General features: G+C 45.3%; 1 protein-coding gene across 4 annotated transcripts in view; it reads left to right on the top strand.

The window, feature by feature from the left end:
* The window catches only part of Casp7 (caspase 7), a 32551-nt gene extending 8454 nt beyond the window's left edge, over nt 1-24097 (top strand). For 3 of the 4 annotated variants that reach the window (XM_063244763.1, XM_063244761.1, XM_063244762.1), the window contains 5 exons: nt 15401-15534; nt 15984-16112; nt 18586-18761; nt 19093-19222; nt 22474-24097. In XM_063244763.1, the coding sequence (XP_063100833.1) occupies nt 15401-15534; nt 15984-16112; nt 18586-18761; nt 19093-19222; nt 22474-22703 (799 nt within the window). In that variant the 3' untranslated portion in view covers nt 22704-24097. Of the gene's footprint in view, nt 1-5249; nt 5691-15400; nt 15535-15983; nt 16113-18585; nt 18762-19092; nt 19223-22473 lie in introns of those variants that run through there. The other variant, XM_063244764.1, reaches the window with a different exon arrangement.
* The last annotated feature ends 1427 nt before the right edge of the window (nt 24098-25524 follow it).

Genomic DNA, 25524 nt, shown 5'->3' on the forward strand with positions numbered 1-25524 from the left:
TGGAAGAAAGAGAAGGGAAGGTGGTATCTTAGACCAGTTCTAGGAAAAAAATACCCAAGTGCAAGTTGAGAATCTGGTTATTCCTTTAAGGCTGTCATTGTCTGCAGTCACGTTTGAGGACCACAGCAGCACTCTCTACTTCGCAGCAGTACCTGCGTTCTGTGGAGTGGTTCTTTCCTCCTCTCAGTCCTTGGCAGAGGTATTCAGCTTGGATTAGTCTCCTGCATTCTGGCCTGTTGTATCATTTTTGTAGCATGACTGATGTCAAGATTGTTTCATGTCAGCAAAATAAACGCTAAGTATCCTTGTGAACTATTTAAATTAAATGCCATTTTCTGAAATGCTTACTTGAGTTGCATGAAATGTAAGACATGATCGTTGAATTATTAAACAAATGGTAGTTCAATGTCTTTCTTTCAGGCTGTGAAATGTTAGTTGTTTGTTTACCTTCTTTAGGGGCCTGACTATCCATGTAATAAATGATGCACTAACCACTTAGCAGAAAGAAGTCAATTCTAATAGAATTAAATGTAGGATTTGTGACATACTATGAAAATTTTAATTTTTTTCTTACATTTTTAAATCTTATTAAAATGAATGTTTATTTTTAAAATTTTGAGACAGTGTCTTGCTAAGTTGCCAAGTTTGGGCTCAAACTTTGACCTCCATCCCAGAATGCCATGCTGGTATTAATCTAATAAAGTATCATCAGATTTCAACTAAACCACTTCAGATACCATTTTGGTCCACAATTCATTGTTGTATCATTTATTAATTAAGGCCATGTGGAGGTGCAGAGAGCAGCTCAGCCGCGCACCCAGTCCCATAGTTGATCAGCAGCCGTAGTTGGTGACCCGCCTCCCATGCCCAGCACTCAGCCAGGCTCTGCACAGCCACCTCTGTCCCAGCTTCTGCTGCAGCTGGAAACAAAGTCTGTGTGGCCTCTGCCACCAGTACTTGGTTTTTTTGGTGGAGAGACAGGAGTGGAACAGGTAGTGGAGGTGGTCGGGAACCTTGAGGACAGCAGAAGTCATTAAAGGGTTCCGGAGTGCGGGGTGTGACCAGTCAGGTGGACCCTGTGGAGGAGCAGCAGCTGGGGCTGTGGCAGGTGCTCAGTGAGAGGACGAGAAGATGCAGATGGAGTGGGGTGGGTCAGATGGGGGGGCAGCCAGATGCCAGCGATGCCGCAACAGGGCTTTGTGACCGCATTAAAGGAGAAGATGAAAAAGATTGATGAGGAAAGGGACACCTGGCCCGCAGAGAACAGTGACGCCCACTGGTCACACACACCTAGTGTGGCTTGAAGCATGGAGTCAGAGCCAGTACCAAGCTGGCCCCAGGACACCTGTGCTTTAAGCTTTGCACCCTGAGGGTCCAGATTGGGACTGTTTGTTCTGCTTGGAACTGCAGCGCAGAGGGTTGTGGAGGAATAGTCATGCCTCTCCCGTCGATAGTTAACACCGGACTGCCCATCACCCTCTCCAGGGGACCTCCACGACTGTAGGAAGCCGAGCCCCCTTCCCAAAACTCTGGGGTGGGACTTTGGCCCCGAGTAGTGCCACAACCCTCCGGTCTGTCTTGGGATTTTTTTCCTTCACTGCCACTAGATGGCAGGACTGCATAATTTTAGTCCACTTCCACACTCTGACAACTGTTCCTCATTCACCTCTCTTAAAATTTATATAAATTAAAATATTTTCTAATTGTCTGATTATTGAAGAACATTTAGGAAACCCAGCAGAGCACAAAGGAAAAAATACTTCAGATAGTTTAAAAATTTTTTAAATACTTCAGTTTTAAAAAAATATGTAGAGGCGCTCAGTATGTATACAGGATGCTTTTGTTATGAACCCGTTTATACCACAAGGCCTGGGGTCATCAGTGCCCTTGGCTGGGGGGTTCTTTTGACCTAAATATAAGCATCCAGCATAGAGCACCCATGGACTGTAATCCTCGTTGTGGACATAAAGTCAGGTTTCTGTTTTATTTGTTCACACATGCATGTTCATATGTCTGTGTGTGTCTGTCTGTGTACACACATGAGTGGGTTGTACTAGAGGTTAAGCTCAAAGCCTTTGCCTGAGCTACATTCCCAGCTCTTTTATTTTTACTTTTGTGACATGGTCACTGAATTTCCCAAGTTGGGCTCAATCTTATGATCTTCCTACTTCAGTCTCTCAGAGTGCTGGGATTATTGGCATGTGCCACCATATCCGGCTAACTCAGCTTTTTATTGAATGCCTATAGAAAGTGGTAACTGATCGGAAGTAGCTGGGGAGAGAAAGGAAAGGAAGGGCTGGGACAGAAGGAGAACCTGAGTTGTAAGAGAAAGGCAGGGGGGTTCCAGAGAACAGGGAGAGCCTAGGGGCCAGGGCAGAACCAATGGTCACGCCAGGCTAGGTACACAGGAGTTCTGCCTGGGCAGGCGGATGGAAACCACGGAGGCAGGAGGTCTTGATGGCACAGGCCACCGAGAGCCATGGTAAGGCCATGCCCTGCAGCAGCCTGGAAGATGCTCTTCTCCTCGGCCACTTCAGCTTCAGGATCCGGCTCCTAAAAAATAAGAGCAAAGTAGCAAACACATTTCACATGGCCTTGACTTCCCTGCCATCCTTGTGGGTCCTCATGTACCTGCCGAAGGGTCCCCTCTTTCTATCTCAGGAGAAAAGAAAGGCTTATTCTCAAATTTTGCTAAGCTTCTGTTTTGTGAGGCTCAGAGCACACGAACTCTCTCTCCTTGGTATCGTCTTTGCCTCCTCCAGAGAGTGTTTGATAAGTGCCACTTAGTAATATTTTTTTCTCCTGATTGTGACTTGGGCTTCTCCACCAGTATATGTAGTATGTGAATAGGGTCCTACAAAACACAGGTTGTTTGTGTAGTTGTAAGCCAGGTGGCTGGCTCTCCTTTGGGGAAGGGAGAAGTGATGCTTAGAATCAGAAGCTGGCCCTTCGCTTACTCCAGGGCTGTGCCCCTAATGGTCCCTCACCACTGGGTACTGACACCATTGACTGCACGAGGGACCAGGTCCAGGCTCCCTGTAAAATACTGACCTAGTATAGACCTAGGGCACTTGCTTTTCAGTACAGGAAATGTCACATTTGGTCTCCAGAATACTAGATGCCTCTCCCAGATCTGTTACTGAGAATTAAATAAAGTAACTGTCAACTTCCCAAATGACCTGAATATACCTGAGGGAAGAAAGGGTTTATATAGACTTATGCTGTTAAAACTGGAAGATTCTTTAAAAGGTATTTGAACTGTCTTAAGAGCAAGGAAAGTAAGGCCAGAGAGAATGTGTTTTATCTGCAGTCACCCGCAGGATCAGAACTAAGCACAAGCCTAACTAGGGGTCCGTTGCCCCGACCCTCATGTCACATGCCACTTGGTGCTGTGGTGGCACTGAGCTATTCAACCACATGAATTCTTCAACAGCATATTTAAATCCCTGACCAAGTAGGTCGGGGAATTTAATTCTCCATACACACTGTACCTTTTCTGCCCACTTCAGCTGAGGGATGGTACCTGGGCAGCTGCTGCAGCAGGGTTTGCATGATCCACAGGTAAGGGCCGAAGGCACATTCAGGGTCTGCAGGCCACGCACCACTAATGTGGCCAGAGTCCGGGAACATGTCTAGAATACATGTAGGCATTTCCGGTTGTGGTACTTCTAGAGGGTACTTCTAGAGTATTACAGTGTGAGGAAAAAATAAGGGAGTGGAATAATCTTGTTTCCCTGGTGTCCCAGTCCACCTTCTGTTGCTGTATCAGAATGCTTGAGTCTAGATAATCAGAGGAGCAGAGGCTTGTTTTGCCCATTGCCCAGAGCTTAGTATCAGTAGCTAAACAGTTTCTAAGGGCCATATGCTGCTCATGGCAAATACAGAAAAGCAGCACATACAGAAATAGGAGACAAAAAGGGCCAGCCCACATTGTGCCAACCCACTCTCATTAGAGCTAAGCCGGTCCCTGTACTGTGCTATCCATTCTAGAGTGGGCACCCCCATGACTCTCTCTTAAAGATCCCAGTGACTCTCAGTATATTCTACTGGCTAGTAGATAGCAGTGTGAGTTTTGGTAGGGACAGACCACATCCAAATCAGAGCACACACTAATCAGACATTTAAAATACTGCATGTTAATGTACAACAGTCAAGCCTAATAATAAAAAAGTACTGTGGAAATGCAGTCTGTTGCCTGTCAAATGAAGGTGATCACAGATAAGAAATGTGGTGTAGCATTGCATGATTAAAATAGCCCCAGGATTGCAGGGTGAAACCAGCTTTGGTTGCAAAGGGGTCTGCTCCTCTTTGGTGGTAGGTTCCCACGTGGCTCAGCAGAAAGGCAAAGGATGGATGAAATGGTTATGTAACAATGAGGACCCGAGGATGTTAGGTGTTCTGAGCTCTGGACCCTGCTGCTGTGACATAGACCTCTCATGATGTCTTCCCTGTCCTTAGTAACTGTCAACTTCCCAAATGTCCTGAATGTACCTGAGGGAAGAAAGGGTAATTTCAGCAGCTTCTGGGATTTTTCCTGCATGATTTGTTAAAGGTCCTTTGTCACTTTTTACTAGCAGAGGTCTTATCATTCCTTTTCTTTAGGGAGAGGAGAGAAATGTGGATAAATTTGGAGAAAGGAAACTTATTGCTACTGGCCTTCAAACTGAGTTTCCAAGAACATCGCAGAGAATTTATTTGCTCTCTCATCCACAGAGCTGGGGATGGCGCATCCTCAGGAGGGCTGGCCAGGGTGCCTAGTGTGGTCACCTCACTTCCCCAGCTGGATGTGCTTCCATGGACTGTGACCCTCAGCCAGGGAACTGAGAAGGACGTCGCTGAGTGTTTTGCTTGTGTGCTGGTCTCTATGTGCTCACATTTCCTTGCTGTGTTTGGATGGTGAGGTGAAACCATGTGGTAACCTTTAGATCATTCACTTTACACAGAACTGCTGAAGAATGTTTATTTCCTCTGAAAACTAAGAGATTTGTTATGCCTCTGGAGCTATCTTGTGTTACGAGTTTGACTATTTAGAAGGAAGAAAGCAATCTAATGAACTTAAACTGATTCATCACAGACTCACTTCCTGTTTCTGTTCCTTTTCTTACCCATAGTTTTAGATATTTGGCCCTGCTGTTTGCAGCCTCTTGTAAATCTGATGCTTTGGCAGGCGATGCTGTGTTCATGATCATACTTTCAAATCGCTAGGGGTATTTTATTCTGTTGACGCACAGCCTCTGGCTTAACCATTCCCCTGATGTTTCCAGTTTTTCACTCTTAAGGGCTGTGTTCCTGGCTCTGTCTTTGTGGAAGGTTGGTTTTATTTTTCCCTGCTTTGCATCTCAATGCTTGGAGACCGACTTTTTCCTTAGCCTAGAGAGCCGTCCTGGAGTTGGGGGATGCCACACTGTGGAGTCCTGCCATTTCTGCCGGTCAGCAGAGAAGGGAGAGGCTAGTGTGACCTTCCCAGCTCCAGTTTGAATGGTCCTATGGAAAAGTCCAGTGTGCGGCTCATGCTGATTCAGTGACAGACCTTCAGGGCTGGCCAGCCTGTGCCATTCTTCTGTCCCCTGCTGATGTCCGAGCATGTTGAGTTTTTATTACTATAGAGAAGAAGGAAATTCAGTCCCTATGGTCACAGGGCGAAGTCTCCTTTTGCTGCAGAACAGACTGCTTCCTGATGGAGATGCCAGGTACTCCCCAGACCCTCCTTCACTCCTGTCCCTCCCCGTCTTGTCTGGTACAGCTTTGGTATGTTATGACTTGGGGATGCCCCCAATATTTCCTGTGGAAATATTGAAACCGTGAATGAATCATCTTCAAAATATTTAGACAAAGCAGCTACAAAAACCAGAGCTCTGGTTCTGAATGAAACAGTCTTGGGGAGCTGCGAGCCTAGTGCTATATTTATTGTTTACTGAAGAATGTCTGCAAACAGACAGAGCTACTGGGAATCCTTTCATGAAGGCACTTGGGAAAATAAATAGGAGTGGGTTTCATACTTCTATTGGCAGAAAAGCATAATTCACTTTTTTGAGCAGCCAGGCGGTCTGTAAGAGGAAGAAACCTGTGTTTATGTACTCCAGTCATGGGGAAATAATACTGGAACCCCGAGTGGATTGTAAAGAGACATTCTGTGCTTTCTGAGGTTTTTTCACTTCTTTGTCAAGTAGGCAGAGTGTTTTTATCTCAAGATATTTGCTGGTATGATTTGCTGTGGGTGCTTCAAGGATGCCCTTTTATATAAATAGCTAACAGCGTGGTTGTCCTGTTTTGACTGTTATCTTTGTTGTGAAAAGTGACTGCGTTGACCTCCTGCTGTGAAATTTTGAGGCGCAGAGAAATGACTGTCTACCTCAGAAATTCACGGAATCTGGTTCCTTGGTTTTGGCTGCTGGCACTGTGTTCCAGCAGAGATTGTAGCTTATCTGATTGTCTCTGGAAAGTGGAGATGATGGGCCTTGGCCTCTTTGGAAACACAACCCTGAAGAACATTAAGGATGGTCAGGAGGCGCTGCCTCAGTCCCCCGAATTCGCTTCCCCTTGCTGTTCAGTGCACCCTTAAGTGCGCTTCATAAGTCATTCTTCCAGGCTATTGGAGTTTGCCATGATCTTGCTTGTCAAGCCCCAGGCATGGTGATTTAGTGGCCGGATTTATACTTTTTAAATCTGCAGCCAATTGTGGAACACACGAGGTTTTAAGAGGATTTAGAACTTTTAATTCACTGGGCTGATTTATCACGGGCTTTGCACCTAACAGCAGCTTCCAAAACAAAATCCTGTGTTTCTTTTCGGCACAGTCATCGCGGAGAAGGTTTTCTGAATGTAAAAAGGGCCAAGATAAAAAAGGGTGGACAATCTAAAGGCTAGGTTTCTCAGCAGAGAACTAGCAGAGGGAAAAAGGATAAAGGGAGACAAGAGAAGAAAACTGGATGTGGGTAGGACCTGATTTTCAAAATGCCCTGACTGGGTCTGTGTTTCTCTTTTCTTTGCCTCACATCAATGGCATGACGCCTGTTAGTTCACTTTGTAAAACTCAGGACTGTGACAGGGTGCATACCTGTTCATAACAACTTAAAAAGCTGAAGTGGTTCTCCTACCATTGTCAGATTCCGAGGAAGACTGTCACCCGCTGATCTGGAATGGAGAGGGGCGCTGAGCTTTCCTTTGGGCCTGCTCTCTTAGGTTCTGCCTGCCTCTTCTGCAAGAAGCTCGTATAAACCTGGGCCCACAAGGGAGCCCCTTTTAGAAAATCTGCCCCTGGGGGTCCTGGGCAGCTGAAGCAGCTTCTAATCTGGATCTTGGAAAGCTGCTTGTTTTCCTTCTTATCTATACCCCAGCACACACTCGCATACCACACCACACATACACACACACACACCACACACCCACACTACACATCACACACCTACATGACACAACACAAACCACACACCACACACCGTACTCCAGCGCCAGCAGAGCTGCCATCTTTCTGCTGTGGTCTAATTTATTAGTAAAGCCTCCCGGCTCTTGAGGCCCTTTCTTCTGTTCCACAGCAGTTGTTTATCTGATGATCTTGGCTCCGGCATCTGATTTCCAAACAGACGGTAACTCTTTTTTTCCTGCTGGGACTGGGCACAAAGCATAGCTTCTCCAGCTGAGCCCAGAGAGAGTTTCTGCTCACACCAAGGGGACCCTCCAGGGTTTTACAAACACTGGGGCCTCTCAGTGTCATCTGCAGTGGCAGCCACAGTTCGGCTGTCAGTGCCCAGAGACCTGATACAGTCTTAAATGTCACCTGTGACTCTAAAGATACCACGCTGCTGATGGAAGTGACCCATCACTCTGCCCTCTCCCACCTCTCTTTCCAGTGGCCAAGTCCAAAGATCGCCTGCAGAAATAGCATCCCTCGAGGGAGAAGAAGAAAGAGAACAGTTTCTCAGCCTCGAGCCTAATGTGGCTGAGGGAGAAGATGTATTTGATGTCTGTTACATCTTTTCATCCTTCAGTGATTCTTTTGTCCATGTCACTGATCTTTCTGTCAAGGAAACTGTTGCACGACTTGTAGGATGAAGGTAAAGGCGGATTGAGACAAATCTTCTCTATGTCTGCCATGTTGACTGCCCAGGTTGTGGTCCAGGGGTGCAAGGAGTTGGGCATCACCGCCCTACATACCAAATCCTGGGCACAGGAAGAAACAGGACTAAGACTCCTGGACTATGTCCAATCAGCCTCAGAGCCTTTGCTCTCTTGGGTATGACAATTGTGAGGATTGAGAATGTCACCCCCATCCCTCTGATAGCACCCAAGGAAGGAAGGGATGTCTTTGTGGTCACTGTCTGTGAATAAGACAACTTATTTTCTGTTAATTAATAAATTACTTTTGTGTAAGCTAAAAAAAAACCTTCTGGCCTGGAGCTGAGGACGTTGGTGGAATGATGATAGGACCAGGGCCAGCTGGTCTACCCCACAGAGCAGTGTGACTGCTGCTGGCCTTTGGGCGTGAAGGCCAGCATCTTCTCTGCACTGGGTGCCTCTGAAAAAACAGGGGAGCAGAGACAACAGGACAAGGGCAGAGGCTTTGCTTTGGACAGACAGACTGACTTGATGCCCTCAGACTTCAGAGTGGCCCAGTATCCTAGGAGAAGACCCTGGCCTGGCTGACCCTTTCTGTAGGTCAGGCACAGAGGTCAGAAACCGTGGAATGGGAGACTTGGTGTTAGGCTTTGGAAGACATCTGGACTTTGCTCATTTCTAGCTTGTGATTATGGACAAACCAGTTTGATGTCTATGAAGTAGAGCTAGTGGCTCACAGAATTGTACCGATTAAATGGGGTAATACTGTATATTCAAAGTGATGTGATAAAAAAATAGTATTTATTGTAACTGCATTTTTATTATTGTTACTATTGATGCATAGGAGAGTGAGAAGCTTAAAAAGTTTGGGTAAAGTCACAATGGAAAAGCAGAAAAATGGGGAGTTGAGAGAGCCCATTCAGCAAGTGACACAAAAGTGACAGATCCACTAATCATCAAGACAGGTCAGATCTCTGAGCCTAGGTCTAGCAAGTGGCTTTTAACTAGTAAACTGACCTTTAGAATACAATTTTGAGTAACTTATCTGCATGCAAGCAAAAAGGTATACAGTAAAAATCCTTCGTCTCTCTCTTACTTCCCACCCTCTTCTGGAGCTCATCCAATCGGAGGAGCCTTATTGCTCGTTACAGAAAGTGTGGTTACACTTAAAGACCCTTCCTTTGTGACTCCCCCAGGGAGTAGAGACAGATCTGGTTCTTACTGCCTGTCTCTCATGGTGAATAAACGTTTATCTTTGTGGCAGCTCTTAGAGTTGAGGCATGCTGGGAAGGTTCAGAATTGGACATGGGAGAGGCAGGGGAAATGAGAGATGGCAACTTCGCAGTCAGTCCTTAAGTGTTCCAGGTAGTACTGGATCTCACACAGAAGGACTCAAGCAAAGCAGTTGTCTTGTGTGCCTGCAGAAGCCACATCCAGAGGCTGTGCTGCAGTGGTTCCCTCTTAGGAATCAGTTCCCTTCTGACCCGTGACCTTGGAGCCTGCAGCTGACCCTGGCTAGTGTCTGTGCAACAAAATGCAAGGTGCTGGTTCCATTCCTTCGCCCACCTGTGATCTGCCCTGCTGGTCCCTAACACATGGGGCTTGCATGGCAGCTCACAGGACTGAGCTGCACCGGGAACTTGCCCAGCACCTCTGCTTATTATATTGTCCTCGTTTATGTATGAGATACTGTAGGTGCCAGGAGGTTATTGAGAAGCCAAAAAAAAGTAGGGACTTTGTATAAAATTGTCATAGAGATCTTGTTCTCCAGCAGGAGATGGGCAATAGCTCTGTGATTTAAGGCAAGCTGTGAGATGAGAATTACACATTAATGCAGGGACAGGATGCAGTGATAGGTGTGAGAGTGTGGGCAGGGTGAGTTAGGATCTGAGCGAGATGAAGGAAGGAGAGGTGTGATTTTTGGAGCCCTGAGGAACCCAGAGAGGAGCAAGTGCAAAGGTCCCACAGCAGAAACAAACTGGACAAGTTTACAGTTTTGGGGGGTGGGGAGTCAGGGAGAGAAAAGTGGGAAGAGATAAGGCACAGTCATTTCTGTAGACCCTGTGGGCTGTGGCAGGGATTCTGGAACTCCTTATTGACAGGAGGAATCCTCTGGATAGCTGCGAGCAGGGAACTAACATGATTGGATGTCTTGGTTTGAAATGTATTTGGAAGCTCATTTTTAAGAAATGACTATAAGGGGCCAAGGATATAGCTCAGGGGCACAGCACCTGCCTGGCAAGCACAGGGTTCTGAGTTCAATTCCTTGTACAAAAGAAAAGAAACGGGCAAGAATAAAACTGGAGGCCAGTTAAGAGATGACAAATGTCAGGCCAGGAGGTAGTATGAACTAGGATTGCTGCATGCACACACAGACTAGGGCAGAAGGCAGAGCCCGTCAGTCTTTCCTGGGTCCCCTCGTACCCCATGAGCCTCCACCAGCAGTCATGTGAGTCTGAACCTGTGTAGGGGACCTGTACCAGGAACAGGAGCAGAGGCCAGAGGGTTTTGCAGGACTTTGGGGAATCCTGGAATGGAGTTTTAAATAGCTTGCTGGAATCTGGTTTAGGTTATTTTGTTTGTTTTAGATTTGCTTTGTTGTTGTTTTGTTTGTTTTTGTATCTAGAATCAAACTTGGGGCCTTGCACTTGCCAGGCAGGTGCTGTGCAGTTGAGCGACATCCCTGGTGCTGTTTTGTTTTGTTTTAATTTGATTTTTGGTGCTGGAGATTAGACACGGCCTCAGGTATGCTAGGAGTGTACCTCTGAGCTGTGCACTAGACTCTGATGAATGTTGTTTTGTTTTGTTTTGTTTTTTAAAAAACACTTAGACCACAAGGAATCTGGAACTCAAACATTGTCTGCTCTCCACCCCTAAACCCATACTGATCGATCTTTGGCTTGGTTCTACCAGCTGTTTGTCAACCTACATCCCTGGTTCCTGTTGACACATGGCCACCATCAGTTCTCATTGTAGCCACAGAGAGGCTGACCCTTTCCTCAGTTCCAGTTGAATTCCCAAGAAAGAAAGCTGATTGGAAGAAGCCTCAGCCTAGCCAGTCAGAGATGGCCATGGGGCAAGGGCAGTCATTTTCTACCAATATGGCACATACTGGTCTCCGTGGGAGAATGCGGGTAAAAGAGAGATGACCTCAAGGACAGAGAAGGTGCCCCAAAACTTCAGAACCATTAGGCAGTCGAATAACCTTAGATTCGTTCTTGCAGAATATGTCTCTGTGTAGTGGAATTTTATTTTTCTCCCTCTTAATTTTTCTGGCTATTTTTTCTTGATACTGTTTTGACTGACTGTCATTTTCTCCTTTGACTTGTCTCTTCAGTCACATGCTCTTAAGCTGATCACCACGTAAGAAGGAGATAAATTCAGTGGGATTGGATTGATAATCGCTCTGTAACACTTATTTGTGGTCTGGGAAAATGTGGGTTTAATAAAAAGTTCTTTGAGTTAGAAGGGAACATTAATATTGACTAACTCAAATGCAGTAAAAAGAAGCAGATATTAAAATCATTTGAAAAATAAGAGTACAATTTAGGAGCCAGTTGGGAAAGGGAGATTGTCTTTACTACCTTTTGAGATACTTATCAAAGATAAGAATTATACTTCACAGTCAGTTTTAAGGTAGTTTTATCACCATGCGCAGTGTTTTCTTTAAAGTGTATATATATTTACTTCTCAGTTGTGTTCCGTTTTTTGAATCAAGATAATTTTAATTAAAAATCAGTTTTTCAAATTCTATTCCGATAGAGGCAAAGTTCTTGTTAATTTTCATATAACTTATATCCAAGCCCTTTTTTCTTTTCTTTTCTTTCTTTTTTTTTTTTTTTTTTTTTGGTGGTACCGGGGATTGAACTCATGACCTTGCACTCGCCAGGCAGGTGCTTATGTTGCTGAGCTAAATCCCTGGCCCCAAGCCCATTTTTCTTATAAAATATGCTTGCTGGTTTTGTTTTGCTCATCACTGAAAATGAGCTCCTGGCGGCTTTAGAAACCCACACCTTGTATATTACTTGGCCCTTGTCCTAGGGGTTCTCATTTCAGAATACAGACGCAGAATTTTATCTCTTCGAAAACTGTAGTGCATAAAATGCACCCTTCAGCCTGCCAGGCATGCTTCCACTCTTAGGATATTTGATGGCCTAGGTAGCTATAAGACCCAGGAATCTTGCTCCCAAATACAGTTGCTGTATTAAGAACTCTACCTATTCAGTTTTCTTTTCTGTTAACTCACTTGGTATTTTCTGAAAGGTTGTAGAGTATGCTGGATGAAGCCCATCCTGAAGGCTTACCAGGGTCAAGGGTCCTTGTTGAAGGCTTAATGGGGTCAAGGGTCCTTGTTGAGGGCTTAACGGGATCAAGGGTCCTTGTTGAAGAATGGTCACAGATGACCCTTTATGTTCCATGACCCAGAAGACAAGTTAAGTCCTCTCCTGAATTTTAATATCAAAGATGGTGTTTGTTCAAAGGATAAACATCATAGTAGAGAAAGCATGCCCTGGGAAGCTGCGTCACCAGGCATCACATCCCAGCTCTGAACTTGGCTTTCTTATCTGCACAGGGTGGCATTGCTCTCGGGACAGGCAGTGGTTCTACGTAGGGGGCAGGTACTGGTAAGGAACCGGTACATATGTGTGCTGTGTTTATTCTGAGCTTTGCTTTCACTCGCCTGTCCCATTGATCCTAACAGTGATCACTAGACCTGGCTTTATCAGTGAGAAATTGAAGCTCTGGGAGGTGGAGCAGGCTTTTCCTAAGCCAGCTGCTGGCCGAGCCTGGGAGGTGGCACATCCTGGTTCATCCCCAAGACAGATGGCTAAATAGACTTCCCCTGCTCTGCTGGTCCTGGTGCTCAGACCACCAGTGGACTCAGGAGGCAGGTGGCTGCCGCAGTTGGCTTTTCACCTAGGAGTCTGTCACCTGCTGTTTCCATCTGAAGGACACCAGTGCCCAGTGACTAAGAGGAGGGTTTCTTGAGGTCCTGTCTCCTGGATTTGGACCTGCTGTGCTGGCTTCTCTCATAGCCACTTAACCGCTGCAAGCCTCTCTGTGGCTCAGCCTTAAAAGGGGTTATGATGACATCCACCTCCCTCTTCAAGTTGCTGTTGGAATTCAGTGAGAACGTGCCCCTGAGAGTGTTAGCAAGCCCACAGCCCGTGGTAGGCACTGGCAGACGTTTGCTGCTTTCATTACTACCTGTAAAATGGGCATTACACCTCCTGTGTACCTCAGTGCATCTGTCGCAAGACCAGAGATTGTGTGTGTCCACGAGAGGCCAGGCACACAGATTTAACTTGGGCAGTGAACACCTCTAGGGTCATCCACAGGTTGGCAATGTGGAAATAAATCCTGTTCCCACCTATGTGGCTTGTCCTCGAACAAAACTGAAACTCACTGTGGTAGCACTGGTAACTCCAGAGAGCATGGAGAGGAGTCCCCTACTGAGAGGGGTGCTGTCACTGCACCCCTTGTCTAACTTTCTGACAGTCGCAGAAGGCTATGCCTACTGCATGCTACTGGCCGTGTTTTTCAGTACAGGAAGCACCCTGCATAGGGTGGCAACTCACTGGCCCATCACACAGGCAGTGGACAAAGCTCTGCTAACCCAGGTCCGTCACTCCTGGGTGCTGTCTGCCTGGGGTTAGTGTGGAGCCAAGCACATCACCCTGAAAACCGAACGTCAAAGCAGAGAGGCGCCTCAGGAAGGCAGGAGAGGAGCTGGGGATTTAGCTCAGTGGCATAAGCACCTGCCTGGTGCAAGGTCGTGAGTTCCAAAAAAAAAAAGGAAGGCTGGAGAACACATTCAGTGTAGTTCTCTTTTACAGATTAAATGTAAGTGTGGAAGAAATGTTAGCTTATAAAAGGAGGGTGGTATAAATTCACCACATCTTGGAAGAAAAATAGCAAGAAGGGCCCGGAAGTTTAGTTATACAGAGCTGATCTATAACCTGGACTGAAGTAGGGTGAGGGAGCAGCCGTGTGCCTTCAGAGATTCTCAGAAATGGCACATAAAAGTGGGCAATGTCCACGGCCTGGCTGGTGGTAGACACTGAGTTTTCACTTTCACTTTGCCTCTTTCCACCTTCAGGTATGAGCTGAGGCTGGCAGTAGGTAATCACTGTACCGGACTCCAGGGCACCGCATTCCCAGCTCCACTGTGCTGATCTGAGGGCCGCCCTGCCCGTCACTAACTGGGTGGCCTGGATACCCCCATCTCTGTGCGCCTCGGCTTCCGTATCTGTACAGTGCAGAGATGAGATTCAACTGGTTCATTCATTCCTATAACAGATATCTACTGAGTGCCTTATGTGCCAGGCATTGTTCTGTGTATTGAGGATTCAGTGGTTTTAGAACAGATAAAAATCTCTTCCCTCCTGGAGTTCACATCAGTGTGGAAACCGCAAGGCTGCTTCTGCTGTCAGTGGACATTGGATTCAAAACAGGCCTCCCGTGGGGGCTGGCACTCCCACCACAAGCCCTGACCGCCAGGCTTTTGATAAACTCCCATCCCTAGTTGATGGGAGATTATAAGAGACCTGCTTTCTGTTTAAAATCTCTGTTCCTTTTTTCTCTGTTAATAAAAATGTTATTAAATTAGAACATCCACTTAGAAAAGTGTACAAACAGTGTGAATTCTTACACATGGTAACCAGCACCCACACCAAGAAACAAAACAGGAGCCACGCCGACCAGAGCGTTCTTATGCCGCTCTAGTCCCTGTCCTCCCATGTGGCAAACCTGTCCCAGAGAGGCTAGCAGGAGGTGTTTGCTAACTTCTGTGCGTCCTTTTGTGTATGGCTGCTTCACTGCGGAGTATTTGTGAGATTCCTTTATGCTACTGCCTGCTGCCATGGCAGGTTTATTCTCGTTATTACTTGAATATTCAGCAGTTTCGCCATATGGATGATTTCCTTTTGAGGGCTGTTGATTCATATCAACAGTGGCACGGACAAGGGTGGCTCTGCTTTCTGCAGAATCTGTCTGCATCACTCAGGGCAGTGATTCTGTCACGCGGTGTGCAGAAGCTTGGTTTTCACGTACTCTGCCATTTTCCCCAGGGATGTACAAAGCAGGTCCCCCCAGGAATACGTGAGCGTTCAGATGCTGAGATCTCAGTTTCTTTGGCACTGTAGCCATTCCAGCACGTGTTGTTGTCTGTTATTGTATTGCAATTTCAGTTTGCGTTTCTCTGACAGCTAACAAAAGGTACCAGGGAATTCTTCTGTTTGGTTAAACAGAGCATCTCTCCAGCCCAGACCTTCACCCAATGACCTGCCTGGGTGCAAGGCCCCTCCTGTCACACTGACCCCTAACTGGCTGTGCATTTTCCCAGGAAGAAAAAGAATGACTCTATCCGCTCAGCCGGCGGCACGGAGAACGAGGTGCCTACCTATAAGTATAACATGAATTTCGAGAAGGTCGGCAAGTGCATCATAATAAACAATAAGAACTTCGAGCCAGTGACAGGTAGGTGGTGTGGGCCTGAGTTACCCTCCTGCGCTGTTCTGTGTGCTCTGATTTGTATCAGACACTCACTGGAGAAGTGCTGTGCCCACCTTCTGTGGCACATAATCCCCCGAAGGTGGTATTCCTACGTCCAGGGGAAAGGGGCTCAGAAAAACCACTCAGTCTGAGGATCCATTGTGCATATTAGCTTTCAGGGACTTGGGCCAAGGAGCTCTGTTTGGCTTCGATTGGGCCTGGGGGTTACTAGTAGAAGTTCACCTTTTGTGGGTGGGCTGAGTCCTCTTATCTTGAGTTTCCTTTTCATTTCTTTGCTCCTTTGAGACCTTGGAGGTGGTCTGTATACTCAGAGCATTCGTGCTGGAGCTGGCACTGGCTGCATTCAGCAGCTAACCCAATGATAACCTGTAGATGTGTTGCTGATGCCTGGATCCCTTGCTTGATTCCTGCAGGCATGGGCGTCCGAAATGGAACCGACAGAGATGCTGACGCTCTTTTCAGGTGCTTCCGGAACCTAGGCTTCGATGTGGTTGTTTATAATGATTGCACTTGTGCCAAGATGCAGGATCTGCTCAAACAAGGTGAGGACTTACTCTGTTCCTCAGGGGTTGCTGAAGAATGCTTTGCAAGACAGAGAGACTTTCACATGGGATGCTTTTTTCCCCTGGCCACTCTGTACCTGTTCTGGGAGACAGAGGTCTCTTTCCCAAGACATTGATGTCTCTGCTTGAATTCCTACAAGAGAAATAGGTTCTGTATATTCAGAATGATCTCAGTTCCAAAAGGCTGGTTCCCAGGGAAGTCATGAATCTATATCCTCCTGCCCAGAATAAAATTTTAAGTGTAAAGTTTTCCTGGTGGCAGCAGAGAAGAATAAAGCCTACACCGTATTCTTGGGACCTGCCTTATTTTCTGTTTGGCACACCCATGATTTTATTTCATTACACCCTTAACACAAACCCTGCAACCCTGGCTGATACTCTTTATTATCATGTCCATTTTATAAGGAAGGAAGGGAGCTTCAGTGAGGATGTGAGGCGTACTGACGAGCCAGTTGGGAGCCGCACCAAAACCCAAGCTCTGGTTTCCCAGCTCCAGGACTAATTCATGTCTGTATACCATCTGACAGCTGTCTCCTGTGGTGCGCTGGCACTTAGGGCAGCGTTTGAAAGTGAAGTCCTAGAAGTTCATTAGACAGGGATCTCTAGGCAGCAGATAGTTTGCTGTTGCTTTGCGTAGTTGCTCATCTTAATTTCTGTCTTATTTTCTTAGCTAGGCATCTTTTCGCAGTTTTCTCAAACTTGAAATAAGCTGAACTTCTGTATGCTAGCAGGTCATGCAGTAGAACAGACTAGAAATGAGGCGTTCAGGTTGTGGGTCTGCCCCGGACCCGCAGCTGGGTGACTCAGGAAGAGTGGCCCTATCCTCCTGATTTCTTTGCTTTCCTGAAACATGGATGATGATCCCAGCTCTTGGGATTGGAGGGAAGAGGAAATAAAAGACTTGTGAGCGTGCTTTTGAGAAGTGTTTGAGCCTTACCTCTGGACTTGGGCCAGCTATCATTTTTGTGGTCTTGAAGGTGAATTATTCCACCCAAGATCAGGTCACCATTAGAGAACTTTTAATTTTTATCCTATCAAAAGAGAAAAGTGGTTAATTCACTTGAGTCTGTGTTGTAACAGGTTCCACTGAGGACAAAACTCTTCGTTTTCCTACTCTATCCTAATTCATCTGATCTTGCAATAAGCTGAGAAATTCCAACTGTCATCGCCGTGGCTGTGTCCCTCTGTGATCGGAACTAATACAGGAATCACTGTGCAGCATGATTACTGTGGGAGAGGCTGTGCCTGCTGCCTCGAGTGTTGAGCCGGGGTGAGGCAGTGCCCCGCACTTCGCAGCCTGGCCCCAGCAGGTTGTGCCACCTCTGGGCAGGCTTATGACACCACTCTGAAATTCCACATTTTATCATGAAGTAAAAATTGAGCCCTCTTTTGTGGAGCTCTTCTTGGGATTAAAGAAAATAATTTGCACAAAGAACCTGGGTATCAACAAATAGTAGGTGCCCAAGAAATTCTAAGTCTTCCTCTTCCTCCATCATTCTTCACAGAGAAAAAGACTGTGTTTGTCAGCTAAATAGTGAACTAGATAATTAGTTGGCTGTGTTTGTTAGATAAATAGTGAACTAGCTGTTAGTTAGACCCTTAGATGAGTTGGAGGTAAGCCACAAAGCAGTGAAGTCTAGTTACTCTTGCAGTGTCCAGAACTGACAGCCAGTCTAGCATCTTTGTTTTTAAAAAATTTTTTATTGTGATAAACTAAGCACAAAATAGAAGTTACCACTTCAATTCTTTTTGAGTAAGTGACTTTCCATTGTTACACAAACTTCACCACCACCTACCTCCCAAGTTCCCTGCATCTTCCATCATTCCTGTTAAAGCATGGACTCCCCTATTTCCTCTTTGCTGCTGGCAACCACCATTCTTTCCTGCTGTAAATTACTCACCAAAGAAGAGGTGTATAGTACAAGTCCTTCTGTGACTGGCTTAATTACTTGACAGAATATATTATTTTCTTTAGAAATGCTTGCATGAGGCTTAACATGTGGCCCAATTTACAGATATTAACTCATTCAGTGGGTACTGGCACCTCCACTCTGCAGGGAAGGAAACCAAGACCCAGGATGGCCAGATACCATGTCCAGTGTCACAGACTAAGAAACAGCAGGGCCCTGCCCTCCTGCTCCCCAGTATACTGCCTTCCTGCAGCTGCTGGAACACCTGGGCACTGGGGCACTTCTCATGAGACTACCTCGTCTTGGTTTCAGACCAAGCAAGAATTTCAGAATTCTCTTCTATCTTGCCTTCACTGGTCCTTGTCCTCTTCAAAGGAGATTTACGATAAAGCCCAGTCTTCCAGAGAAGCCTGATCCCTGCTCCTCCTCCAGCCCTCTCTGGTCCCTCTCTCACAGTCACGTGCGCTGCTTACAGAGGACCATGTCTGCACCTCTAAGGTCCTAAGTTTTAATGTTCCAGTGTTTACATTGCTTGCCTGCAGCTTCCGAGGAGGACCATACCAATTCAGCGTGCTTCGCTTGCATCTTGTTAAGCCACGGAGAAGAAAATTGTATTTACGGGAAAGACGGTGTAACACCAATAAAGGACTTGACCATCCATTTTAGGGGAGATCGATGCAAAACCCTTTTAGAGAAACCCAAACTCTTCTTCATTCAGGTAATTGCTTTACAGAGCCAGTATAGTTGGAAATGGGAAAAACCAGAGTGACTGGGGTGGCATTATCCTTACAAATCTATATTGTCTTGCTATTGCGATATGCAGATTTGGATTTGGTTTTTCTGTCTGTGAATGGCTGATACATGTATTTACAGTGGATCCCACCCAGTGCAGTGCTTTGGCACTATTGCCTTGAAAAGTGACTGAACTCACCATTCACCAGTGTCTGAGTTCCTGGCATGTGCCATGCCTGTCCTGTGCCACTGCAACATAGCAGAGAACAGGGTTTCTGTTCCTAACTCCAAGGAGTGATCTCTGCTTTGATGTTTAGGCTTGCCGAGGGACGGAGCTTGATGACGGCATCCAGGCTGATTCGGGGCCCATCAATGACACCGATGCTAATCCCCGCTATAAGGTCCCAGTTGAAGCTGACTTTCTCTTCGCCTATTCCACGGTTCCAGGTACCCAGTGCATTGTCTGCTGACCTTGCCAGTCTGTCTCACCAGTCAGCTGCAGGCTTGGGGTTTGTCCTGTTTTCCTGTAATTAATTACAACTTGAGTGTTTACAATCTGATATGATTTAAAATTCAAAACTGAGTGTTAAAATTCAAAATTGAGGGGCTGGGGATTTAGCTCAGCGACATAAACACCTGCCTTGCAAGCAGGCAGTCGTGAGTTCGATCCCCGATACCAATAAAAAGCAAAAAGACAAAAAAAAAAAAAAATTCAAAATTGAGTGTCAGCATCACACACAAAAGTTTGCATTTTGGAGCATTTCTAGTTTGGCATTTTCTTATTAAGGTTATTCAGCCTATAAAATCCATGCACGTATTCTAGAATCTAAAAACTCTGAAACCTGAAGCACATCTGCTCCCAAGCATTTTAGATAAAGGACATCCAACCTAGGCTGCGAATGCATTATTTTGCAGTCTGAAAGTCAGAATACCAAAGTGAATTGACAGGGCTATCCTTTTTTCTTTAGGTTTTGGGGGATAATTCATTTCTTCATTTTAATTCTAGCATGTTAGAACCTCCTGTATTCCTTGGCTGGCTGCCCTTGCCTCCATTTAAAGCCAGCCACTTCACATGCCTCTGACGTTTCCTCTGTCCTCACATTTCTGTCTTTCTGGCCCCTGCTGGGGCTGGTCTCCTATGATTCCAATGGAGCCAACAGGATCTTCCCCCAGCCCAGTTCTCTAACCTTAATCACATCTGCTGAGTCCTGTCCAATAAAGTAACATGGTAACAGGTTTAGGATAGGGCATTTTAGGGATGATTACTCTGCCTTCCATAGGGACGTATTCACTTTTCTATTCAGAAAAGCAAAATTCTCTCATTTGTTATTGCTGTTACATTAATAATAATTATAAGAGAAAACATTTCTCTAGTACTTTATAATTTAAGAGTGTGTTTTGTGTCTTTTCCCTTATATCAGCCTCGCCATAAAAATGTAGGTAGTTAGGAAAAGGGTTAGCGCTTTCCTGGTTTTACAAATGAAATAAAAAGGCTTGAGTGATGTGCCCAATCAGACAGAGATTCCAGGCCCACACTCTGAGCTATGGCTCACACTAGGATCCTTTACGCTGCTGCCTTTACACCAATGCCAGGAATTTCCAGGATGAACATGTCTGCTCATTATTCACCAAGCACCATCCTCACCTTGAGTCTGTTCAGTGAAAGTTCTTCCTTTGATTTGGGTACAGCCCTCACTAAGTTAGAATTGTCCTAGCTGTAATAGCAGTTTTGTCAGTTGCTTCCTATGATAGTATTGGTTACAGTAAATAGGTCAGTGTGTTTGGAAAAACCAGTTCTGGTAGGATCTACCTATGGGGTTTTGTGAAGACAGTCACTTCACAAGTTTTAAGGATTATATGAGAGAAAATAATTTGATGTCATCCTGATCTTGGGAAGCAGGCAGTGTAAAGGGTGGGTGGGTGGAGGGTGTCAGTATTAACCAGCATATGGTGGAGTTACAGATGCTCTGAGGAAGGTCTGGAGGAACTCACAGAGGAAAGGAAACTCTTCTAAGGAGGCAGATGAGAAAGATTTTCCTAAAAAGGAGCTCCTGCCCGAGAGTCATGAAAATTCAACCATGGGGGCAAGAAAACAATGGCTTGACAGGCAGTGCTGGCTCTAGTAGCCCAATGTATTTGGTAAAACTCAGGGCTGAATTGTAGGCTATTATCTGTCGGTGCTCCAGCTGATACAACAAAATACCACAGAGTGATTTTACCAGCAGACATTTCTGTCTGGTAGTTTTGGCAGCTGGGAAGCCCAGGATCAGGTACCGACTGGTTTGGTTTCTGGTGAGGACTCTATTCTTGGTTTGTAACCAGCCACCTTGCTATATAGGGAGAGAAAGGGCAGAGAAAGGCAAGCAAACACAGGTATCATTGACCTTTCTGGTATCTCTTATAAGGACACTAATCTTGTTGGATCAGGGCCCCACCCTTGTAACTTATTTAACCTTAAATTACCTCCATAAAGATCCTATCTCCAGACAGTCGCATAGGGTGCTGGGACTTCAACATGTGAATTTCAGGATGGGGCACAGTTCTGTCCATATCACAGCATGTGATAGGGCATGCCAAAGGTCACACTTAACAGGCATACAAAGGACCATACTGTGGTCCCTGTGTGCTGTTAAGTGGCCTGAGCTTCACCCTGATGAAGAAATGTAAAGAAACTGTTTCTGGTCAGAGAGTTATAGGATGACATTTGCTCTTTTGAATGGTTACCTTGGAGCACCTTTAGGAGAATGGGCAGAGCCCACTAAGTGACTACATTGAATGAGATAGTGTAATTGACCCCTCTAAAGATGGATGCATTCTCAGTACTGTTATAGCATCGAGCTCGAGGCCTCATGCAGGTAGTTGGCTAGTACTGTGTGCTACAGGAAGGGATTCTAAGTGCACCTCAATCCCTTCCAGTTCCCCAGAGCCATGAGCATCCTGTTTCTGCTGGGCTTTTCTTGCCCCTTCAAAGAGACCTTTTGGCCAAAATGCAGGATAACCCAGGAGCTAGCTTTCCCTGCCGTAAACCATATGTGGCCCACAAGAGGCATGACTCTTGCCCCGACACGGCCAGCCTTCCCAGGCAGCAGGCCGTCCTTCCTCACCCCCTCAGTTATTCAGAACTTCTTGCCTCTATATTTCTTCAGCAGGATCCAGCTCTCTTTAGCTCCCAACAGCAAGAACAAATCCTTGATTTATCTGAGGTCCTTTACAAACTCTTGTCCAGGCTTGAGTTAGAAAGTAGCACTCAATCCAAAAGAGTGCTGAGAAGTTGGAGAGTTGTGGAGTGGTTCTCACCTTTCCTGTGGAAATCCCCATGTGTAGATTTATCTTACTGCCTTTTAGGTATCTCCTAGATACCACAGAGGCGACTGCATCAAAGCAGATACCGGAGAGTTCTCTAGCGCTGGGGAGAGCATCCACCAGCCCTGGCCCTGAGTGATATTGAGTGTTCCTGGGTTCCCGTGCTGAAGTGTCCAAAGCATTTCTGAGCATCTTAATGAAGTTCTTCTCATCTGAGATGTTTGCCATCAGCACATCAGAACAATTCTCATTAGTGACTTCTATGCAGAGTAGAGGGAAATCATTTCTGAAAAGTGGGTATGGAAGCCCTAGATGCTTGAGAGTTCATCTCACTGGTGTGGAGAGCAGCTACCAGAGTTAGCTCATCAGGTCTTCTCATTTCTTTCCCGTCCAAGGCTATTACTCTTGGAGGAACCCGGGAAGAGGTTCCTGGTTTGTGCAGGCTCTCTGCTCCATCCTGGAGGAACATGGCAAAGACCTGGAGATCATGCAGATCCTTACACGGGTAAACTACAGGGTGGCCAGACACTTCGAGTCCCAGTCAGATGATCCCCGTTTGAATGAGAAGAAACAGATCCCATGTGTGGTGTCCATGCTCACCAAAGAGCTCCACTTCCGCAAGTAACTGTTCCTCCTAGCTGAGAAGCTAGGGACCACTTGATGAGTCAGGTTGTTATTGTTTTATTATTAATATCATTATCATTATTTTGATGCTCTTGCAATACTCAGAAATGTTATAAGCTTTTAATTTCAGGAAAATTTATTGATTCAACAGGGAAGAAACTTTCTGGTGCTTATGATCTCTGAACTTTTCAGAGCCTTTTTACCATGTTATTCATTTGGTGACTTTGTAATTTCCTCTTAACGTTAGTTTTTGTTCGTATTTTTTTCATTTTGTTAACTGCACCTTAATTCATACAACGGAAATGACCTCCGGAGACAATTCTTGGCAGTATCGACTGTAATTAGTGGTGACATTGTGAAAGAGGGTCCTATTTGCACTTAGCAGAACAAATCTCAGTTTTTGACAATAAATGGCTGATGAGACAGTCATTGTCCTGTATTGCAGAAAGTGGGCATTGTGGGGTTTGAGTGATTTTTTTTTTTTTTTTTCATCAGTTAGGGCAGACTTTTAGGCAAGCATTCCCAGATAAGAGAGAAGAAGAAATCTAATGACTCTAATATGTACCAGTGAGGATCCAGTCCAAAAACCAGAAGTTATCCTAGGGGATCCTATAGAGGGAACTTAATATAGGAAATTGAGTTAATATAAGATTTTAAAAAGTGAAGCCAAACTTCAGAAGGCCATTACCTCAGCTGGCACTGTGAGGACAATAGGAAGAGGTGTGGCTGCCTGAGCCTGGACCTGGGATGATGGGGTACTCCCTGCTGGGAGCCGGGACCACTGAGGCACAGTGGAAAATGGAGCCCGTGGTTAAGGCAAAGCCACTACTGAGCCAGTGACAATGCCAGAGCTGAGTCAGATGCTGAGAAACACCCTGGCTTTGCATCTCCTGTCCTTATGTCTTCCACCAGCATCTGACCATTCCAGCCTTGCCTGGAGGCTAGCAGGTCCAGACCCTGGGAAATGTGGTTTCCTGTGATACAGAGCAGAGCAAGGGATGGTGAGGCCACAGAAAAGCAAGGAGTGGATAAGCCTGGCCCATAATGTGAACATATTCCTCACTCTTCAGTTCATCCATTCAGTTGTCTATTCCTTAAACTGTCAGATAGTCTACCTATTTGCAGAAAGATCTGTGTCTACTTTATGTGCCAAATAATCTGTTATGGCTTTAAAATATACTTAGAAGTTTTCAAATTATTCCAAATATTACTCTGAATAAATTTTTTTGTTACCTCTAATTTTGTGAGGAAGTTTATATCTAAGATTTAGGGCACTTTGTATCCAAGATGGTAATACCTTTTGAATTCTTTATATGTTACTGTGTTTTCCCTTCCTAATAATTGGTTAACAGATGTTTATATTTATTGATTAAAATGTGACTGCTTAATTCCTAATTGGCTCAGTTTGCTTTCCTTTTGGAATTACCTATGCATGGGGTGTTGGGGACCACTACTCAGCAGCTCTCAGCAGGATTTAAATTGTACTAATTGGCTTTCTATGTTTATCTGTGAGTCTGTCCTAGGCCTAGGCCCCTTGCCTGGTGACAGGAGTGGATTCATAGTAAGTGAACCTCTTTGAATCACTGGTCCTGGCTGAGGCCTGTAATGGCCTGTGAGGCCAGAGATACCTCAAAGGGCAAGATAAGGCCACAGCTGCGGACCCTCTGGCTCCGACCCCAATTAACAAGGTAGAGACTGCAGCTGCAGAAATTACTCCTACAGTCTCATTACTCCTACCATGTCTTCATGATAAGACAGTGCTGCTGAATTGACTTGATTCATTACTTGGAGACATCCTTGAAGTGACTCCCAAGGTCCTGCTCATTGCCTGTGCTTTCCTCAGTTTCCCTGCCCCTTGTTGTTGGACTTCATACATAACGTGGGCGGTCCAGAGAAGTTTTTGTCCTAGCCCTCAGAGTTGCAAGCTTAATTAAAGGCTTTTGACCCTCCTGAAGCCCTAAAAAAATCACACAGTTTGTCTCTTTTTATTTAACCTCTGCCATACACTCATTTGGGAGATCGGGGATCTAAATCAGGACCCGATAATGGGGAGGTGAGAAAAAAGGGTAAGAACTGACCTTTCTACCAAGACAGAGAGGGGAGGCAGGAAAAGAGACAGGAAGTAGAAGGAATTACATGTACCGACTCCCACAATGCTTACAATCATTTCTCACTGCAAAAAAAAAAAAAAAAAAAATCCACCCTACTGACTTGACCTCAACACAAAATACAATGCATAATTTTCTTTTGAAGCTGGAACATAGTAAGTGAATAATCATTTGAGAAACAGAGACTCTTAACATAAGAGTTATTCAACTTGTAAAGCCAGTTGAAATGAGCTGTCATTTATTAACTTGCCACACAAAAAATCAAATGGTGTAAAAGTGTCTTCTTTAAAATAAGAAAGCTAGTTTTAGACTTGTCCCTGATTTTCTGCCATTGAAAATTATACCAAATGTTCAAAATTTAAGTGGAAATCATGAATTAAGAACCAACAGGCATCTCTTCTCTATTCTTTACAGAATTCATAGGCTGTTTTTTGAAAAGTAGGCTGTCATCTAAAGGCCTGTAGCACAGAAATAAATGTGCTTAAGGGTACTGCAATTTGAAGTAAGAACCACAGCATTCTAAATTTGCTTTAGAATTTGCAAAGAATAATCCTAAATGTTAGTTTACTTTGGGCAGTTATATGTTACAAACAATGAATAGGATAGGTGGAGCATCTAGAATCCTCAAAGGTTCAAAACCTTTTGTACACTCAGAAAGTTTCAAATTTTTGATTTTTGGATTAGTAAAGTCAGTGCAAGTACTTCAATATCTGA

The sequence above is a fragment of the Cavia porcellus genome, unplaced genomic scaffold (genome assembly GCF_034190915.1).
Source record: "Cavia porcellus strain 051 isolate PalLab524CR breed Dunkin Hartley unplaced genomic scaffold, mCavPor4.1 scaffold_2, whole genome shotgun sequence".
Classification (NCBI taxonomy): Eukaryota; Metazoa; Chordata; class Mammalia; order Rodentia; family Caviidae; genus Cavia; species Cavia porcellus.